The 20,996-nt window shown below is 47.5% G+C and overlaps 1 protein-coding gene across 10 annotated transcripts in view; it reads right to left on the reverse strand.

Moving 5' to 3' along the window:
• The window catches only part of LOC115192877 (tight junction protein ZO-1-like), a 168,074-nt gene that overhangs the window by 38,926 nt on the left and 108,152 nt on the right, over positions 1 to 20,996 (reverse strand). For all 10 annotated transcript variants that reach the window (XM_029751799.1, XM_029751798.1, XM_029751802.1 and 7 more), the window contains 6 exons: positions 20,259 to 20,403; positions 11,398 to 11,537; positions 10,102 to 10,207; positions 6,338 to 6,488; positions 3,015 to 3,123; positions 2,522 to 2,741 (listed from right to left, as the gene is read on the reverse strand). In XM_029751799.1, the coding sequence (XP_029607659.1) occupies positions 2,522 to 2,741; positions 3,015 to 3,123; positions 6,338 to 6,488; positions 10,102 to 10,207; positions 11,398 to 11,537; positions 20,259 to 20,403 (871 nt within the window). The remainder of the gene's footprint in view (positions 1 to 2,521; positions 2,742 to 3,014; positions 3,124 to 6,337; positions 6,489 to 10,101; positions 10,208 to 11,397; positions 11,538 to 20,258; positions 20,404 to 20,996) is intronic.

Raw genomic sequence — 20,996 nt, forward strand, 5'->3', positions numbered from 1 at the left:
CTAATGAGATGTAGCTCTCTGTAAAACCCAGATGGAGGTCTATTGAGATGTAAATCTGTAAAACCCAGATGGAGGTCTATTGAGATGTAGCTCTCTGTAAAACCCAGATGGAGGTCTAGTCTAATGAGATGTAGCTCTCTGTAAAACCCAGATGGAGGTCTAGTCTAATGAGATGTAGCTCTCTGTAAAACCCAGATGGAGGTCTAATGAGATGTAGCTCTCTGTAAAACCCAGATGGAGGTCTAGTCTAATGAGATGTAGCTCTCTGTAAAAACCCAGATGGAGGTCTAATGAGATGTAGCTCTCTGTAAAACCCAGATGGAGGTCTAATGAGATGTAGCTCTCTGTAAAACCCAGATGGAGGTCTAATGAGATGTAGCTCTCTGTAAAACCCAGATGGAGGTCTAGTCTAATGAGATGTAACTCTCTGTAAAACCCAGATGGCGGTCTAATGAGATGTAGCTCTCTGTAAAACCCAGATGGAGGTCTAATGAGATGTAGCTCTCTGTAAAACCCAGATGGAGGTCTAATGAGATGTAGCTCTCTGTAAAACCCAGATAGAGGTCTAGTCTAATGAGATGTAGCTCTCTGTAAAACCCAGATGGAGGTCTATTGAGATGTAGCTCTCTGTAAAACCCAGATGGAGGTCTAGTCTAATGAGATGTAGCTCTCTGTAAAACCCAGATGGAGGTATAAAGAGATGTAGCTCTGTAAAACCCAGATGGAGGTCTAGTCTAATGAGATGTAGCTCTCTGTAAAACCCAGATGGAGGTCTAGTCTATTGAGATGTAGCTCTCTGTAAAACCCAGATGGAGGTCTAGTCTTTTGAGATGTAGCTCTCTGTAAAACCCAGATGGAGGTCTATTGAGATGTAGCTCTCTGTAAAACCCAGATGGAGGTCTAATGAGATGTAGCTCTCTGTAAAACCCAGATGTAGGTCTAGTCTAATGAGATGTAGCTCTCTGTAAAACCCAGATGTAGGTCTAGTCTAATGAGATGTAGCTCTCTGTAAAACCCAGATGGAGGTCTAGTCTAATGAGATGTAGCTCTCTGTAAAACCCAGATGGAGGTCTAGTCTAATGAGATGTAACTCTCTGTAAAACCCAGATGGCGGTCTAATGAGATGTAGCTCTCTGTAAAACCCAGATGGAGGTCTAATGAGATGTAGCTCTCTGTAAAACCCAGATGGAGGTCTATTGAGATGTAACTCTGTAAAACCCAGATGGAGGTCTATTGACATGTAGCTCTCTGTAAAACCCAGATGGAGGTCTATTGAGATGTAGCTCTCTGTAAAACCCAGATGGAGGTCTAGTCTAATGAGATGTAGCTCTCTGTAAAACCCAGATGGAGGTCTAATGAGATGTAGCTCTCTGTAAAACCCAGATGGAGGTCTAGTCTAATGAGATGTAGCTCTCTGTAAAACCCAGATGGAGGTCTAATGAGATGTAGCTCTCTGTAAAACCCAGATGGAGGTCTAGTCTAATGAGATGTAGCTCTCTGTAAAACCCAGATGGAGGTCTAATGAGATGTAGCTCTCTGTAAAACCCAGATGGAGGTCTAGTCTAATGAGATGTAGCTCTCTGTAAAACCCAGATGGAGGTCTAGTCTAATGAGATGTAGCTCTCTGTAAAACCCAGATGGAGGTCTAGTCTATTGAGATGTAACGCTCTGTAAAACCCAGATGGAGGTCTAATGAGATGTAGCTCTCTGTAAAACCCAGATGGAGGTCTATTGAGATTGAAACGTTTGTGAAAAATCTTATATTTTTGGGGCATCAAAATCACCCGTGCTTGAGTTTCTTTTCTACTCAGGAGAATGAGAGGGACAGACAGAGCTCTTAGTAGAGACACCTCTAAAGGGCTTTGGTGTGTCTGTGACACTGTCCAGGAAACTTGGCATGGCTAACGTTAATACTGTCAACAGAGGCACTTACATGGCAATGATAATCATAACAAATGTGGTTAAAGCTATGAGAGGACAACGTGACATTAACATTGTTATGATAAATTGTGACCAGTGCGAATCTTGTTCCTCTATTATTTTAATGTATTTATATGATTGTCTTAACCAGGTAAGTTATATGGAACACATTCTCTTTACAAATAAACAAACTGACTTCTGTGATACAAACACCTAGAGGAGCCAAATGGGTAGGATCGAAGAAGACAGAATAGCAGGAGGAGACAGAATAGCAGCATTTTTTACATTTTTTGTACATTTTAGTCATTTAGCAGACGCTCTTATCCAGAGCGACTTACAGTAGTGAATGCATACATTTCATACATTTTTTCTCCGTACTGGTCCCCCGTGGGAATCGAACCCACAACCCTGGCGTTGCAAATACCATGCTCTACCAACTGAGCCACAAGGGACCGTGTGCAGAAGAAGAGGACAGAATAGCAGCAGAAGAAGAGGACAGAATAGCAGCAGCAGGAGGAGACAGAATAGCAGCAGAAGAAGAGGACAGAATAGCAGCAGAAGAAGAGGACAGAATAGCAGAAGAAAAGAGTGTCATCATCACCTGTTCTTGTTAGGTATGATGCCTCTCTCCACCTCCTGGTGGTTCTTCCCGATGCGGATGGCCAGCCAGGAGCCCAGCTTGCCGTTGTACAGGGTGTCCACCACTCTGAACACCTCTCCCTTGTTGAAGCTCAGGCCGTACGGAGACTCCTTCTCATACTCAAAGTGGGTCCGGATGTAGAACGAGTCGCCCACATCAGACTCCACGATTCGCCGGTACACTGGAGCCAAACACAGACAGAGTCAGAGGGAGAAGAAGAAGTCCAATACATATACATCTCTGGTAGTAGTTCAACCGGTCCCAATTCACTTCCCTTACCCTGACCCTAATATACTGGGATTGCAGATCTGTAAAGTGGAAGCAATATGGTGGAAGCTTCACCCCTAAACTGATCATACCTATCCAGACCCTTCAGAGTGGGGGGAGGGTAGTGAGTGAAGGGGACAAGCTCAGTTTATTTTCATCCAGTTTCCTCTCGTCCTCCTGCACTCACCATCCTTCTTCTTCTGGGCCAGGATGGTGACCTCTTCACCTTTAGGGAGGTCAAGGAGGAACAGCACCGCCTCTTCTCGGATTATATTAGCAAAATCCACATTATTAACCTGGGAAAAAAAACAGGGAGCTGTACGATTATTCTTTTCATTTGTTTAACGTTTTTTGTGGACATATGTATCAAAGAGATGAAGAGGATTAAAGTAAGTAGGTATTTTCAATGTGTTTTTGTTGTCGAATCTATATTTGACAACGGATGATACCACCACAACAACACAGCCTCCTTGTTATCCTGTTGACTATGTATCCTTGGAAACCATTGTGGACATCTAAAGTGTTGGATAAGTGTTCACTCGTGAGCTGGGAAAAGGTTATGGGTTCAATTACCCCCAGGGATCAGATACACTTACTAAATGTAGGCACTGACAGAACTGACATAGAGCTGAAGTCAGAAGTTTACATACACCTTAGCCAAATACATTTAAACTCAGTTTTTCACAATTCCTGACATTTAATCCTAGTAAAAATTCCCTGTCTTAGGTCAGTTTGGATCACCACTTTATTTTAAGAATGTGAAATGTCAGAATAACAGTAGAGAGAATGATTTATTTCAGCTTTTATTTCTTTCATCACATTCCCAGTGGGTCAGAAGTTTAAATACACTCAATTAGTACTTGGTAGCATTGCCTTTAAATTGTTTAACTTGGGTCAAACGTTTCGGGTAACCTTCCACAAGCTTCCCACAATAAGTTGGGTGAATTTTGTCCCATTCCTCCTGACAGAGCTGGTGTAACTGAGTCAGGTTTGTAGACCTCCTTGCTCGCACACGCTTCTTCAGTTCTGCCCACAAATGTTCTATAGAATTGAGGCCAGGGCTTTGTGATGGCCACTCCAATACCTTGACTTTGTTGTCCTTAAGCCATTTTGCCACAACTTTGGAAGTATGCTTGGGGTCATTGTCCATTTGGAAGACCCATTTGCGACCAAGTGAATGTAAACGTTTGACCCACTGGAATTGTGATACAGTGAATTATAAGTGAAATAATCTGTCTGTAAACAATTGTTTGAATAATTACTTGTGTCATGCACAAAGATGTCCTAATCGACTTGCCAAAACTATAGTTGGTTAACAAGAAATTTGTGGAGTGGTTGAAAAATGAGTTTTTATGATTCCAACCTAACTGTTTGTAAACTTCCGACTTCAACTGTATATTACACATGTCAGCTGTGGTTAATAGTGCTGATGGTCTACATGTCGAAATGTTTATACAACATCAGCGTTTAAAAGACATTCTCCGGTACTTTTGTATACTTTTTAGCCAGTAGTTCTGAAAGTAGTGCTCATGAGCCAAAAGTGGTCCCCCAAAATGGCGTACTACGTCACATCATGTGCACCATGTCATTTCTCTCTCTCCCAAGCTGAAGCTCATTGGTGGAAATCAAATTACTAGGAAGCTGACTAATTGAGTGGATTTCCTGGCTAATTGAGGTAAGACAGTAATTCTGATCATATATGATGCATGCATGAACTACACATTGACACATCCAGCCCAAAACGAGACGTTTAAAAAATACTTAGCAGTTGCCAAAGTTCTGGAGCGTGTCTTTAAAATAGCGCTGATGATCTACAACCTCTAAAATGTTTACATAACATCCTTTAGCGTATCCCCTGGTGATTACAACCCTGACAGAGTTTTACTGCACTCTAAACTAAAATCCAAGCCATTACTAAGACCCACGCCATTACACATTTACGCTCGCAGAGAGAGGAGGCGGAGTGTAAACAGAAAAAGATATACAGCTCGGAGGGAGGAAGAGAAATGGGGCAAACAGAGAAAGAAATGTAAACAGTTTTTGTAGTGATGCCCGTTGCTAGGAGACAGACTCCAAAAGGAGCAGGAATCTTGGAGCAGCCGGGTTTAAAAAACCATTAATAAATCACAGAAGACAAGCTTTTTGGATATGTCCCCTATGGGCCCTGGTCACAACTTGTGCACTATGTAGAGAGTAGGCTGCCATTTGGGACGCAGACTTTGAGATACAAACTAAGGCCCTGTGAAAAACACGGCTACCGTTACAGACACTGTTAACCACGCTGTAAAAAACAACCACAAACAATGAATAGAGTGTAGCATCTTGTTGTTGTTGTTAAGGCGGCCATTTTACTGTGGTATCCTCTGCAGCATCTTGTTGTTGTTGTTAAGGCGGCCATTTTACTGTGGTATCCTCTGTAGCATCTTGTTGTTGTTGTTAAGGCGGCCATTTTACTGTGGTATCCTCTGCAGCATCTTGTTGTTGTTGTTAAGGCGGCCATTTTACTGTGGTATCCTCTGCAGCATCTTGTTGTTGTTGTTAAGGCGGCCATTTTACTGTGGTATCCTCTGCAGCATCTTGTTGTTGTTGTTAAGGCGGCCATTTTACTGTGGTATCCTCTGTAGCATCTTGTTGTTGTTAAGGCGGCCATTTTACTGTGGTATCCTCTGTAGCATCTTGTTGTTGTTGTTAAGGCGGCCATTTTACTGTGGTATCCTCTGTAGCATCTTGTTGTTGTTGTTAAGGCGGCCATTTTACTGTGGTATCCTCTGTAGCATCTTGTTGTTGTTGTTAAGGCGGCCATTTTACTGTGGTATCCTCTGTAGCATCTTGTTGTTGTTGTTAAGGCGGCCATTTTACTGTGGTATCCTCTGTAGCATCTTGTTGTTGTTTATGCGGCCATTTTACTGTGGTATCCTCTGTAGCATGTTGTTGCTGTTAAGGCGGCCATTTTACTGTGGTATCCTCTGTAGCATCTTGTTGTTGTTTATGCGGCCATTTTACTGTGGTATCCTCTGTAGCATCTTGTTGTTGTTTAGGCGGCCATTTTATTGTGGTATCCTCTGTAGCATCTTGTTGTTGTTTAGGCGGCCATTTTATTGTGGTATCCTCTTTAGCATCTTGTTGTTGTTTAGGCGGCCATCTTACTGTGGTATCCCCTGCAGCATCTTGTTGTTTAGGCGGCCATTTTACTGTGTTAACACATATTTGCTAGTATATGCAACATCACCCTTTCTTCTTCAATTCCAGTGGCAACTCAAATGGGATTTCTGTGCAATGAAATTCAGTAGCTGCTAGCATCGATTCAATTTGTGTAGGCATTCACTCACACGTTAGGCTACACAGCATGTCATTTTGATGAGGAGAATTTTAACACAGCAAACGATTTTATCCTATGCAATTTACAGTACAGTGAGTGCATACATTGTGGATGTGATCCCTGTGGAAATTGAACCGACAACCTTTGTGTTGCTGTAGTGAGTGTGTAGTTGCTGCTGTATCGTGTCTCACCCTGAGAATTTGGTCCCCCTCCTCCAGACCCTCCTTAGCTGCTGGGCTATCCTCCAGGACTCCTGCTACAAAGATGCCCACATCGTTCCCCCCTGCCAGCCTCAGACCCACACTCTCCCCCTTCTTAAATTTCACCAGCTTCATACTCGGCCTAGGGAGAGAGGAGACAGGGTGGGACGGGGAGAGAGAGAGAGGAGACGGTGTGGGACGGGGAGAGAGAGAGGAGACGGGGTAGAACGGGGAGAGAGAGAGGAGACGGGGTAGAACGGGGAGAGAGAGAGGAGACGGGGTGAGACGGGGAGAGAGAGAGGAAACGGGGTGGGACGGGGAGAGAGAGAGGAAACGGGGTGGGACGGGGAGAGAGAGGAGACGGGGTGGGACGGGGAGAGAGAGAGAGGAGACGGGGTGGGACGGGGAGAGAGAGGAGACGGGGTGGGACGGGGAGAGAGAGAGAGGAGACGGGGTGGGACGGGGAGAGAGAGAGGAGAGGGGGGGGGTGGGACGGGGAGAGAGAGAAGGGACGGGGTGGGACGGGGAGAGGGAGAGAGAGAGAGAGGAGACGGGGTGGGAGGGAGAGGGAGAGAGGAGACGGGGTGGGACGGGGAGAGAGAGAGGAGACGGGGTGGGACGGGGAGAGAGAGAGGAGACGGGGGGTGTTAGAACGGGGGAGGGGGAGAGAGAGGAGGAGGGAGACGGGGTGGGCGGGGAGAGAGAGGAGGAGAAGGTGTGGATCGGGGACGGAGAAGAGAGGAAGAAGGGTGGGGACGGGGGGAGAGAGAGAGGAGACGGGGTGGGACGGGGAGAGAGAGGAGGAGCGGGGGGGGGATGGGGAGAGAGAGGAGACGGGGTGGGACGGGGAGAGAGATAGGCGACGGGCGGTGGGGAGAGAGGAGAGGATACGGGGTGGGTGATGGGTAGAGAGGGAGACGTGGGGGGATGGGGGAGAGAGAGGAGACGGGGGGGGACGGGAGAGAGGAGACGGGGACGGGGTGGGGAGAGAGAGAGAGGGACGGGGTGGGACGGGAGAGAGAGAGAGGAGACGGGGTGGGACGGGGAGAGAGAGAGAGGAGGAGGGGGGTGGGACGGGGGGAGAGAGAGAGGAGAGGGGGTGGGGGGGGGGGAGGAGGAGAGGGGGGGAGAGAGAGGGACGGGGTGGGGAGGGGAGAGAGAAGGGAAGGGGTGGGACGGGGAGGAGGAGAGGAGACGGGTGGGAGGGGAAGAGGAGGACGGTGGAGGGGAGAGAGAGAGAAGGAGACGGGGTGGGACGGGGAGAGAGGAGACGGGGAGGAGGAGGAGAGAGGGGAGACGGGGTGGAGGGAGGAGAGAGGGAGAGGGGTTGGACGGGGAGAGAGAGGAGGAGACGGGGGGTGGGACGGGGAGAGAGAGGAGACGGGGTGGGGAGAGAGAGAGAGGAGGGAGGGACGGGGTGAGGAGGACGGGGAGAGAGAGGGAGAGGAGACGGGGTGGGATGGGGAGAGAGAGGAGACGGGGTGGGGAGAGAGAGGAGACGGGGTGGAACGGGGAGAGAGAGGAGACGGGGTGGGACGGGGAGAGAGAGAGGAGACGGGGTGGGACGGGGGAGAGAGAGGAGACGGGGTGGGACGGGGAGAGAGAGGAGACGGGGTGGGACGGGGAGAGAGAGGAGACGGGGTGGGATGGGGAGAGAGAGGAGACGGGGTGGAGTGGGGAGAGAGAGGAGACGGGGTGGGATGGGGAGAGAGAGGAGACGGGGTGGGGAGAGAGAGGAGACGGGGTAAGGATGGGGAGAGAGAGGAGACGGGGTGGGGAGAGAGAGGAGACGGGGTTGGACGGGGAGAGAGAGACGGGGTGGGACGGGGAGAGAGAGAGGAGACGGGGTGGGACGGGGAGAGAGGAGACGGGGTGGGACGGGGAGAGAGAGGAGACGGGGTGGGACGGGGAGAGAGGAGACGGGGTGGGACGGGGAGAGAGAGGAGACGGGTGGGGCGGGGAGAGAGAGGAGACGGGGTGGGACGGGGAGAGAGGAGACGGGGTAGACGGGGAGAGGAGACGGGGTGGGACGGGGAGAGAGGAGACGGGGTAGGACGGGGAGAGAGAGGAGACGGGGTAGGACGGGGAGAGAGGAGACGGGGTGGGATGGGGAGAAGAGACGGGGTAAGACGGGGAGAGAGAGGAGACGGGGTAGAACGGGGAGAGAGAGAGGAGACGGGGTAGGATGGGGAGAGAGAGGAGACGGGGTGGACGGGGAGAGAGAGAGGAGACGGGGTGGAACGGGGAGAGAGAGGAGACGGGGTGGGACGGGGAGAGAGAGAGGAGACGGGGTGGGATGGGGAGAGAGAGGAGACAGGGTGGGACGGGGAGAGGAGACGGGGTGGGACGGGGAGAGAGGAGACGGGGTGGGACGGGGAGAGAGAGGAGACGGGGTGGGATGGGGAGAGAGAGGAGACGGGGTAGGATGGGGAGAGAGAGGAGACGGGGTGGGATGGGGAGAGAGAGGAGACGGGGTGGGATGGGGAGAGAGAGGAGACGGGGTAGAACGGGGAGAGAGAGGAGACGGGGTGGGATGGGGAGAGAGGAGACGGGGTGGGATGGGGAGAGAGGAGACGGGGTGGGATGGGGAGAGAGGAGACGGGGTGGGATGGGGAGAGAGGAGACGGGGTGGAAAGGGGAGAGAGGAGACGGGGTGGGATGGGGAGAGAGAGGAGACAGGGTGGGATGGGGGAGAGAGAGGAGACAGGGTGGGATGGGGAGAGAGAGGAGACAGGGTGGGATGGGGGAGAGAGAGGAGACAGGGTGGGATGGGGAGAGAGAGGAGACAGGGTGGGATGGGGAGAGAGAGGAGACAGGGTGGGATGGGGGAGAGAGAGGAGACAGGGTGGGATGGGGGAGAGAGAGGAGACAGGGTGGGATGGGGAGAGAGAGGAGACAGGGTGGGATGGGGAGAGAGAGGAGACAGGGTGGGATGGGGAGAGAGGAGACAGTTAAAGAACCACTCTGTGATATTTATGTTTTTGGAAATAAGGAGTATCACCCATAGAAAGATACTTTCTAGAATGGCTATTCCCATTCAAGTCAGTGGTCTGTTGGGCTTTGTCCCTTCTAGAAATTCAAATTCTATGATGTCACCTGCCAAAGATCAGTGAAGTTTAAACGTTATATAGTCATGGCTGGTCATGGCTCACATCAACACCATTATCCCAGAAACCCTAGATCCACAGATGATGCAATCCTCTATTGCACTCCACACTGCCCTTTCCCACCTGGACAAAAGGAACACCTATGTGAGAATGCTGTTCATTGACTACAGCTCAGTGTACAACACCATAGTACCCTCAAAGCTCATCACTAAGCTAAGGAACCGGGGACTAAACACCTCCCTCTGCAACTGGAACCTGGACTTCCTGATGGGCCGCCCCCAGGTGGTAAGGGTAGGTAACAACACATCCGTCACGCTGATCCTCAACACAGGGGCCCCTCAAGGGTGCGTGCTCAGTCCCCTCCTATACTCCCTGTTCACTCATGACTGCACGGCCAGGCACGACTCCAACACCATTATTAAGTTTGCCGATGACACAACAGTGGTAGGCCTGATCACCAACAACTTGCCGACACCGCATGGCAAGCGGTACCAGAGCGCCAAGTCTAGGTCAAAGAGGCTTCTAAACAGCTTCAACACCCAAGCCATAAGACTCCTGAACACCTAATCAAATGGCCACCCAGACTATTTGCATTGCACCCCCTCGTAGGATACTGTTAGAGACAGGTGAACAGATACTTCTACATACCGTAGGATGCTGTCATCATGAGCAGCGCTGGGCACAGGGGCATCAGCGGGGCTGACTGGCAGGTCCACATCAGGCTGGCCTGGCTGGGCATATACTGGCTTGGGTTCTGAGGAAAAACACACACGCACACAGAGAGAGAGAGAGAGTGAGACAATATCAACTGCACTATTCATACAAGAGGATGTACTGAATGGTCAGATGCAGGTCAGACACCACAATATACCTTTATACTGACACCTCTCAACACAGACCATGAGGCAAATCCTCAACGAAGAAAATGTGTGCATACACTCTCTCACACATGGAAGCACACGAACACACACCCACACAGAGACACTCAGCTGTCTGCAGGGCAGTAGGGGAACGTCAGAGTCCATCAACTCACACTAGTCTAACTACAGGCTGCAGCCTCAACCAAGCACAGCTCAGCACAGAGCACACAGCACAGCACAGCACACAGCACAGCACAGCACAGCACACAGCACACAGCACAGCACACAGCTCAGCACACAGCACAGCACAGCACACAGCACAGCACACAGCTCAGCACACAGCTCAGCACAGAGCACACAGCACACAGCTCAGCACAGAGCACACAGCACAGCGCACAGCACAGCACACAGCTCAGCACAGAGCACAGCGCACAGCACACAGCACAGCACACAGCTCAGCACAGAGCACACAGCACAGCGCACAGCACACAGCACACAGCACTGCGCACAGCACTGCGCACAGCACACAGCTCAGCACAGAGCACACAGCACAGCGCACAGCACAGCACACAGTACAGCACAGCTCAGCACAGAGCACACAGCACAGCACACAGCACAGCACACAGCTCAGCACACAGCTCAGCACAGAGCACACAGCACAGCGCACAGCACACAGCACAGCACACAGCTCAGCACAGAGCACACAGCACAGCGCACAGCACACAGCTCAGCACAGAGCACACAGCACAGCGCACAGCTCAGCACAGCACACAGCTCAGCACACAGCACAGCGCACAGCACACAGCACAGCACACAGCACAGCACACAGCACAGCACACAGCACAGCACAGCAAGCGTCTAGATTTAATCTTGCTAGCTGGGCTCAAACCTTTGTACATGTTAAGTGTATTGCTCAAGGGCACAAAGGCAGTATGCATCTAGCGTAGCTAAAATCCCCATAAATGGTATCCTGTTGGACTTGGGATTCAACCCTGCGACCTTCTAGTTGAACTATCTAACATTCAGGTTACCTGCCACCCTCTAAAAGGTTACCGGTTAAGGTTAAATAGTTAGTTGTTCTGACCTGGTAGAGGAGGGACCGGTTTCTCCTCCCTGGTGACAGACTTCTCCAGGGGTTTGGGCAGGGCAGGAGCCTCTTCTGCTAGCTTGGGTGGCACCGCTGTCGGCTTCGAGATCCTCTCCTCCTCCTCACGACTTCTGTGACTGGTGACAAAAAAAAAAAATAAAAGGTATTTTAAATTGTTTTTATTTCATACATTTGATCCAAAGCGATTACAGCACAGGAAGTGCATACCTTTTCAATATGTGCAAGTGATCCGTGTGGGAATTGAACAAAGAAACTATACATCTGGCCTTGTTAGTGCCAAGCTCTTATCAACAGAGCCTCAGAACCAGGGATGTGGTACAATTCAACAAACACTGTATATCAATAAATATGCAGAACTGGTTTGAGCCTTTGCCACATATGCTAACGGCTAGTTACATGCTAAGTGCTTTGAGCTAGATATGCTAAGTGCTTAGGGCTAGTTACATGCTAAGTGGTTAGGGCTAGTTACATGCTAAGTGGTTAGGGCTAGTTACATGCTAAGTGGTTAGGGCTAGTTATATGCTAAGTGGTTAGTGCTAGTTATATGCTAAGTGTTTAGGGCTAGTTACATGCTAAGTGTTTAGGGCTAGTTACATGCTAAGTGGTTAGGGCTAGTTACATGCTAAGTGGTTAGGGCTAGTTACATGCTAAGTGGTTAGTGCTAGTTATATGCTAAGTGGTTAGTGCTAGTTATATGCTAAGTGGTTAGTGCTAGTTATATGCTAAGTGGTTAGGGCTAGTTACATGCTAAGTGGTTAGTGCTAGTTATATGCTAAGTGGTTAGGGCTAGTTATATGCTAAGTGGTTAGTGCTAGTTATATGCTAAGTGGTTAGTGCTAGTTATATGCTAAGTGGTTAGGGCTAGTTATATGCTAAGTGGTTAGTGCTAGTTATATGCTAAGTGGTTAGTGCTAGTTATATGCTAAGTGGTTAGTGCTAGTTACATGCTAAGTGGTTAGTGCTAGTTACATTGCATTCGGAAAGTATTCAGACCCCTCAACTTTTTCCACATTTTATTATATTACAGCCTTATTCTAAAATGGATTAAATAGTTTTTCCCCCCCTCATCAATCTACACACAATACTCCATAATGACAAAGCGAAAACAGGTTTTTAGAAATTTTTGCAAATGTATAAAAAATTAACTGAAATATCACATTTACATAAGTATTCAGACCCTTTACTCAGTACTTTGTTGAAACACCTTTGGCAGCAGTTCTAAACGTCTTCCATTTAAGAATGACGGAGGCCACTGTGTTCTCGGGGACCTTCAATGCTGAAGAAATGTTTTGGTACCCTTCCCCAGATCTGTGCCTCGACACAATCCTGTCTCAGAGCTCTAAGGACAATTCTTTCGACCTCATGGCTTGGTTTTTACTCTGACATGCACTGTCAACTGTGGGATCTTATATAGACAGGTGTGTATCTTTCCAAATCATGTCCAATCAATTGAATTTACCACAGGTGGACTCCAATCAAGTTGTAGAAACATCTCAAGGATGATCAATGGAAACAGGATGCACCTCATAGCAAAATGGTCTGAATACTTACGTAAATAAGCTATCTGGGTTTTTTTTTTTGCAAAAAAAATCTAAAAAACTATTTCCACTTTGTCATTATGGGGTATTGTGATGTCATGATGGGGTATTGTGATGTCATGATGGGGTATTGTGATGTCATGATGGGGTATTGTGATGTCATTATGGGGTATTGTGTGTAGACTGATGAGAAAAATGATGTATTTAATCCATTTTATAATAAGACTGTAACACAACAAAATGTGGAAAGAGAGAGAGAGAGAATTCTGTGTACCCCTGGTGCACTTCACTGTGTGCCTCTGGCCAAGAACCAGGAAAGGTTGGACTTAAAACAAACACAGACTACTAACACCGAGGTCACAATAAATCATCCAAAACTGCAACAAATATATAACCTGGTCCAAGAGCTGTTTGTACTGTCTTGCCAACTCTGATGGTCATTGCCATGCCAAATACAAACAAGTTATGCAATGACCATAAGAGTTGGCTATAGAACACATTTAATGACCATAAGAGTTGGCTATAGAACACATTTAATGACTATAAGAGTTGGCTATAGAACACATTTAATGACCATAAGAGTTGGCTATAGAACACATTTAATGACCATAAGAGTTGGCTATAGAACACATTTAATGGCCATAAGAGTTGGCTATAGAACACATTTAATGACTATAAGAGTTGGCTATAGAACACATTTAATGACCATAAGAGTTGGCTATAGAACACATTTAATGACCATAAGAGTTGGCTATAGAACACATTTAATGGCCATAAGAGTTGGCTATAGAACACATTTAATGACCATAAGAGTTGGCTATAGAACACATTTAATGACTATAAGAGTTGGCTATAGAACACATTTAATGGCCATAAGAGTTGGCTATAGAACACATTTAATGACCATAAGAGTTGGCTATAGAACACATTTAATGACTATAAGAGTTGGCTATAGAACACATTTAATGACTATAAGAGTTGGCTATAGAACACATTTAATGGCCATAAGAGTTGGCTATAGAACACATTTAATGACTATAAGAGTTGGCTATAGAACACATTTAATGACCATAAGAGTTGGCTATAGAACACATTTAATGACCATAAGAGTTGGCTATAGAACACATTTAAAAACACACTATGAAGAAATAGCTCAGCCATTTCGTAGTTACTAAAATTCTAATAGTCGGCCTAATTTCAGTTTGTGACAAAACAAGGAAGTACGGTGCAAAGAATTATTGTATAATCTAAACCACTCTGAACTATATTTTCCATAACCACATTTTTTCCCCCCCAGCTGTTTGAAGCTGGTGTACAAAACTGAAACCATAGAAATATCCCAAATAGAACAGATCTACCTCTTCTTAGCCTGGCTTTCAATGAGAATGACAGATCTATAGCACACGCTAGCTGTCCTGCAGGGTACTGTCGTTGGGAAACAGAGCAGAGGCCTGGTAAGTGGTGCTAGCTGTCCTGCAGGGTACTGTCGTTGGGAAACAGAGCAGAGGCCTGGTAAGAGGTGCTAGCTGTCCTGCAGGGTACTGTCGTTGGGAAACAGAGCAGAGGCCTGGTAAGAGGTGCTAGCTGTCCTGCAGGGTACTGTCGTTGGGAAACAGAGCAGAGGCCTGGTAAGTGATGCTAGCTGTCCTGCAGGGTACTGTCGTTGGGAAACAGAGCAGAGGCCTGGTAAGAGGTGCTAGCTGTCCTGCAGGGTACTGTCGTTGGGAAACAGAGCAGAGGCCTGGTAAGAGGTGCTAGCTGTCCTGCAGGGTACTGTCGTTGGGAAACAGAGCAGAGGCCTGGTAAGTGATGCTAGCTGTCCTGCAGGGTACTGTCGTTGGGAAACAGAGCAGAGGCCTGGTAAGTGGTGCTAGCTGTCCTGCAGGGTACTGTCGTTGGGAAACAGAGCAGAGGCCTGGTAAGAGGTGCTAGCTGTCCTGCAGGGTACTGTCGTTGGGAAACAGAGCAGAGGCCTGGTAAGTGGTGCTAGCTGTCCTGCAGGGTACTGTCGTTGGGAAACAGAGCAGAGGCCTGGTAAGAGGTGCTAGCTGTCCTGCAGGGTACTGTCGTTGGGAAACAGAGCAGAGGCCTGGTAAGAGGTGCTAGCTGTCCTGCAGGGTACTGTCGTTGGGAAACAGAGCAGAGGCCTGGTAAGTGGTGCTAGCTGTCCTGCAGGGTACTGTCGTTGGGAAACAGAGCAGAGGCCTGGTAAGTGATGCTAGCTGTCCTGCAGGGTACTGTCGTTGGGAAACAGAGCAGAGGCCTGGTAAGAGGTGCTAGCTGTCCTGCAGGGTACTGTCGTTGGGAAACAGAGCAGAGGCCTGGTAAGAGGTGCTAGCTGTCCTGCAGGGTACTGTCGTTGGGAAACAGAGCAGAGGCCTGGTAAGAGGTGCTAGCTGTCCTGCAGGGTACTGTCGTTGGGAAACAGAGCAGAGGCCTGGTAAGAGGTGCTAGCTGTCCTGCAGGGTACTGTCGTTGGGAAACAGAGCAGAGGCCTGGTAAGAGGTGCTAGCTGTCCTGCAGGGTACTGTCGTTGGGAAACAGAGCAGAGGCCTGGTAAGTGGTGCTAGCTGTCCTGCAGGGTACTGTCTTTGGGAAACAGAGCAGAGGCCTGGTAAGAGGTGCTAGCTGTCCTGCAGGGTACTGTCGTTGGGAAACAGAGCAGAGGCCTGGTAAGAGGTGCTAGCTGTCCTGCAGGGTACTGTCGTTGAGAAACAGAGCAGAGGCCTGGTAAGAGGTGCTAGCTGTCCTGCAGGGTACTGTCTTTGGGAAACAGAGCAGAGGCCTGGTAAGAGGTGCTAGCTGTCCTGCAGGGTACTGTCGTTGGGAAACAGAGCAGAGGCCTGGTAAGAGGTGCTAGCTGTCCTGCAGGGTACTGTCGTTGAGAAACAGAGCAGAGGCCTGGTAAGTGGTGCTAGCTGTCTTGTAGGGCAGGAGTCAGCAGGGGTCAGCAGGGGTCAGCAGGAGTCAGCAGGGGTCAGCAGGGGAGTCATTGCATACCTTAGAGAGCTATTTATTACTTGTTAGAAATATCCAGATCAACTAGCCCATGTCAGCTATTTTTTTTTTAGCTAGGTTTTTTAGGGCATAGATTTTGTAGTAATGTTCGAGTCACTCAAATATCACATGAACACACATTAGACATGGCAAAATGTATAGAATTGCAAGAAAATTTGCTTTAAAACTGCAAAATTGTATCTGCATCCCATGACAAAATGCGTAGTATTGCAGGAAATAAGCTTAAAAACGTCCTAGATTTTCTCTCTGTCAACAAGAGGGGATGGGAACAGTTTGAGTCATGAATAAGGCTGTGGTTGTCATGACATTCTGTCAGCCGGTGATCATCAAGCAAATAACTGTCAGTCTCACGGTAACTGACCGTTAACATAAACACATTTAGCATCATGGCTTCCACACAGCCTACAAGCCACTGATGCAGACCTTTTGGAACATCTACAGTTTAAAAAGTGTAATAAATCCATGTAATATAGCTGACACCATCACCATAAATCCTTTATTCATTTTAGGCAGATCTAAAGAAACATGATATGAAATGTAGTCTATTTCAGAAGAACAGAATAGCATACTCTGAGTTGTCCTTATGTTAGGTCCTGATCTGGCTATGCCATATGGCTGTGGGCTACACTAGTTCATTTAGCAGACAAGATTTGCTTAGAATTCCATGGCATTATTTTATAGTATGAAGAATAAAATTTAACAAAGCTGAATAAAATAGAAGGGATATTTTCTCCAAATGAGGCTATTCTGTGTTGAGCGGTTAACAAAGAAACAGGTCCTTATATTTGCTTAATTTAGTTATTTATGCAACTTTAGATGTTTTACAAACACTGGACTATATATATGTTTTGATTTTTAGTACATTCTAAGGCTGCATGATGCGATGAAGATTTGAAAAAAGTCGTATGAAAGGCATGAGCTCTGCTTTGTTTTTTTTGCGCAGGCTGTACACACTTCATCAGTCACTCATTCACAATTTGACAAGCACTTGATAACGCCTCAAATCGCCCGGCTGCATCCCCTTTGTGTGGTCATAATCCCCCTAAAAAAAATCCATACCTTTTGCGGCCAGTGGCCATCGGGCTGAATATAATTCCCTTCTCCAAGCCCCTCATCACATGACTGGCACAACTACAACTCTACTGGCAAACCCCTGCCTATTGACAGGACAGGGGGAAGTGAGTGTGTGTGAGCACCTAAAAACACACACACACACACACACACACAGGGTTTTTCCTGGATCAAAATGGGGTTTAGGTGGTGGGGGTGGCCAATTTAGAGGCCCTCTTCTTGGTATCAGAGACAAAATTGTGCTGTTTTAAAACAAACATTCTGCAATTCCTCTTCTCCCATCGCTGCAACTCCCGTACGGACTCGGGAGAGGTGAAGAGCCATACGTCCCCCGAAACACGACCCTGCCAAGCCGCACTGCTTCTTGACACACTGCTCGTTTAACCCGGTAAGCCAGCCGCACCAATGTGTTGAGGAAATACTGCACAACTGGTCGACCGTGTTAGCGTGCATGCACACGTCCCGCCAAAGGAGTCGCTACAGTGCGAGGGAACAAGGACATGCCGGCCGGCCAAACCCTCCCCTAACCCCGGATGACGCTGGGCCAAATTGTGCGTCGCCTCATGGGTCTCCTGGTCGCGGCCGGCTGCAACACAGCCCGGGATCAAACCCGGATCTGTACTGAGGCCTCAAGCACAGCAGTGCCTTAGACCGCTGCGCCACTCGGGAGGCTATTTTTTTGTTTTTCCATGTATGAATCTGTTATTCGGGCGGCAGGGTAGCCTAGTGGTTAGAGCGTTGGACTAGTAACTGAAAGGTTGCAAGATTGAATCCCCGAGCTGACAACATAAAAATCTGTCGTTCTGCCCCTGAACAAGGCAGTTAACCCTCAGTTCCCCTGTAGGCCGTCATTGAAAATAACAATTTGTTCTTAACTGACTTGCCTAGTTAAATAAAAGGTCAAATAAAAAATATGCAATGCGTTTCTATGGGCTAATAGCAGTAAGGTCAAATTCAATGTTTCATCAAATATTTTTGTTATACCTAAAGGGGTCCTTAAAACAATTCCCCTCCCCAGCCTTAAACTCTAGGGCAGGGGTATTCAACTCTGACCCTACGAGGTCCAGAGCCTTCTGGTTTTCTGTTCTACCTGATAATTGATTGCACCCACCTGTTGTCCCAGGTCTAAATCAGTCCCTGATTAGAGGGGGAACAATGAAAAAGCGCAGTGGAACTGGTTTGGAGGTCCAGATTTGAGTTTGAAGGCTCTAGTCTGGGTGTTTGAAGCTACTTTCCTGCAATTCTACACATTTTGCCATGGCTTATGCCATCTGAGTGACTCATAATAACAAAATCAAATCGTTGCCCCATGCCATGACATTTTTTACATTTTGTTTAAGTCATTTTAAGTTTACACTGAAAATGTTTTACCGTTGCAATTTTCTTCTCGCTCTAAAATAAATAATCATAATGTTGTTTTAACATCCACTAAACACGGGCGACCAATAAAATTTGATAAAACACATTTATATGCAGAGAAAGCCCTGCGCACGCACGCACGCACGCAGGCACGCACGCACACACACACACACACACACACACACACACACCCACGTAACCGCGAAGGAATGAGCTCTACACAATGAGTCTGCTCAAACAGGCCGGAGAGAGGAAAAAACGCTTTATTCAACACATCCTGAAAGAACCTTTCACTGCCAACTGATCTCCTGGAACTGACTGGTCATTCACAGATCAGCTAGATACATCTATCTGCCCTAATCTCTCCTCTATGTCAATAACTTAACATAACTATCTGATCTCAATCTCCTTTAAATGCTACACAGCCAAAACACCGCTGCCTTGTTTTCTCTCATCACCAATGCTTTTTGAAAAAGATGAACATTTCCTGGTATTTGTGTTTTAATCAGCTTTCACCACACACACACACACACACACACACACACACACACACACACACACACACACACACACACACACACACACACACACACACGTGTGATATTTACAGTAAGTAATAGCCTGTTATTAGCCCACTGTTAGAAGGAATATTCTCCTTGTGCCAAACACGCAGTCTTTCTTCACAATCCACACAGATCATGTGACACTACTTCCACAGGCTGTGTTCTGTGTGACTGTGACACTACTTCCACAGCTGTGTTATGTGTGACTGTGACACTACGTCCACAGGCTGTGTTCTGTGTGACTGTGACTCTACTTCCACAGGCTGTGTCCCTACTGGAGCCCTGAGCCAGAACAAGACCTGACACTCAATAACTGATGCACAGCATGTACATCACAATACTATCAGTCAGTGTGTGTGTGTGTGTGTGTGTGTGTGTGTGTGTGTGTGTGTGTCCGTCCTTGAAGCCAAATTAATACTGCAGTGTTTGACAGTGTAAAGCCATGGCTGCTAACTGAGCACTGATTTCCTGATATCAGCATCAATGTCAAACATAAAGGGCACATCTAGGATTCATAAAACATTTATCAAATTCAAAAACACACACGACACACACGACACACACACACAATTATAGCCAAGAGTATTCCGGGCACAGATGTATTCTTTAGGGAAATGGCTTTGGTTTAGTGGTCCTAAGTAATCCTTATCGGTAGGAAGGGGAGAAATATATGGGTATTTTGAATTCATCTACATGAACACAGGGTACTATCCATTTAATGTACCCTATGTCTACATTTATTCACTGTTCTGTCATCTGACAAGTACAGCGGGGCTCTACACAGCGGAGGCTCTACACAGCGGGGCTCAACACAGCGGGGCTCAACACAGCGGGGCTCAACACAGCGGGGCTCAACACAGCGGGGCTCAACACAGCGGAGGCTCTACACAGCGGGGCTCTACACAGCGAGCTCCTAGGGAACGGGCTGTCCAACTTACGTTATTCTCCAACTGAAGAGTCTTTGTTAAGTGGCCAAAAAAAACAAAAATAGGAAAATAAAGACACTTAACAAACCCTTAAAAACATTTAACATTTCCAGCAGGTCAAAACGGTTTGTTATGCAGTTCGTATTGAGGCCAGTTCAACTAGTTTTGCCCACTGGGTGAGAATTTCAAAAAAGTTCAAAGGCTGCCTTTACACAGGAAGTCAATCCTGATATTTTGCTAAATTATTGTCAAAAGATCTGATCTGATTGGTCATAAGACCCATTAGTGGAAAACGATCAAACTTCAGGTGCCTGTGAGCCTGTGAGTTTGAGTGTGTAGCAGCCAGATGGTGTGGTGTTTACCTGCCGTTGCTGATCTGTGGAGGGGAGTGTCTGGAGTGGTCGGAGGGTTCAGACCGTCTGTCAGGGGAGCGCGACCGCCCGCTACGATGTCTGTCATGGGATCGGTTGGAATGGTCGGATGCCACCGAATGGATATCTGAAATGTCTGTTGTTCAGACACACACACACACACCCCACCATATTCAACTACATAATGTACACTGAAAAAAAAAAAAAAAAAAAAAACGCAACATGCAACAATTTTAAAGATTTTACAGAGTTACAGTTCATATAACAAAATTAGTCAATTTAAATACATTCTTTAGGCCTTAATCTATGGATTTCACATGACTGGGAATACAGCTATGCATATGTTGGTCACAGATTCCTTAAAAAAAGGTAGGGGTGTGGATCAGAAAACCAGTCAGTATCTGGTGTGACCATTTGCCTCATGCAGCGTGTCACATCTCCTTCACATAGAGTTGATCAGGTTGTTGATTGTGGCCTGTAGAATGTTGTCCCACTCCTCTTCAATGGCTGTACGAAGTTGCTGGATATTAGCGGTAACTGGAACACGCTGTCGTATGCATCTATCCAGAGCGGATGAATGGAACGACACTGAGCCTCAGGATCTCGTCACGGTATCTCTGTGCATTCAAATTGCCTTCAATAAAATGCAATTGTGTTCATTGTCCGTAGCTTATACCGGCCCACACCATAACCCCCACCATTGGGCACTCTGTTCACAACATTGACATC

Source organism: Salmo trutta, chromosome 4 (genome assembly GCF_901001165.1).
Source record: "Salmo trutta chromosome 4, fSalTru1.1, whole genome shotgun sequence".
Classification (NCBI taxonomy): domain Eukaryota; kingdom Metazoa; phylum Chordata; class Actinopteri; order Salmoniformes; family Salmonidae; genus Salmo; species Salmo trutta.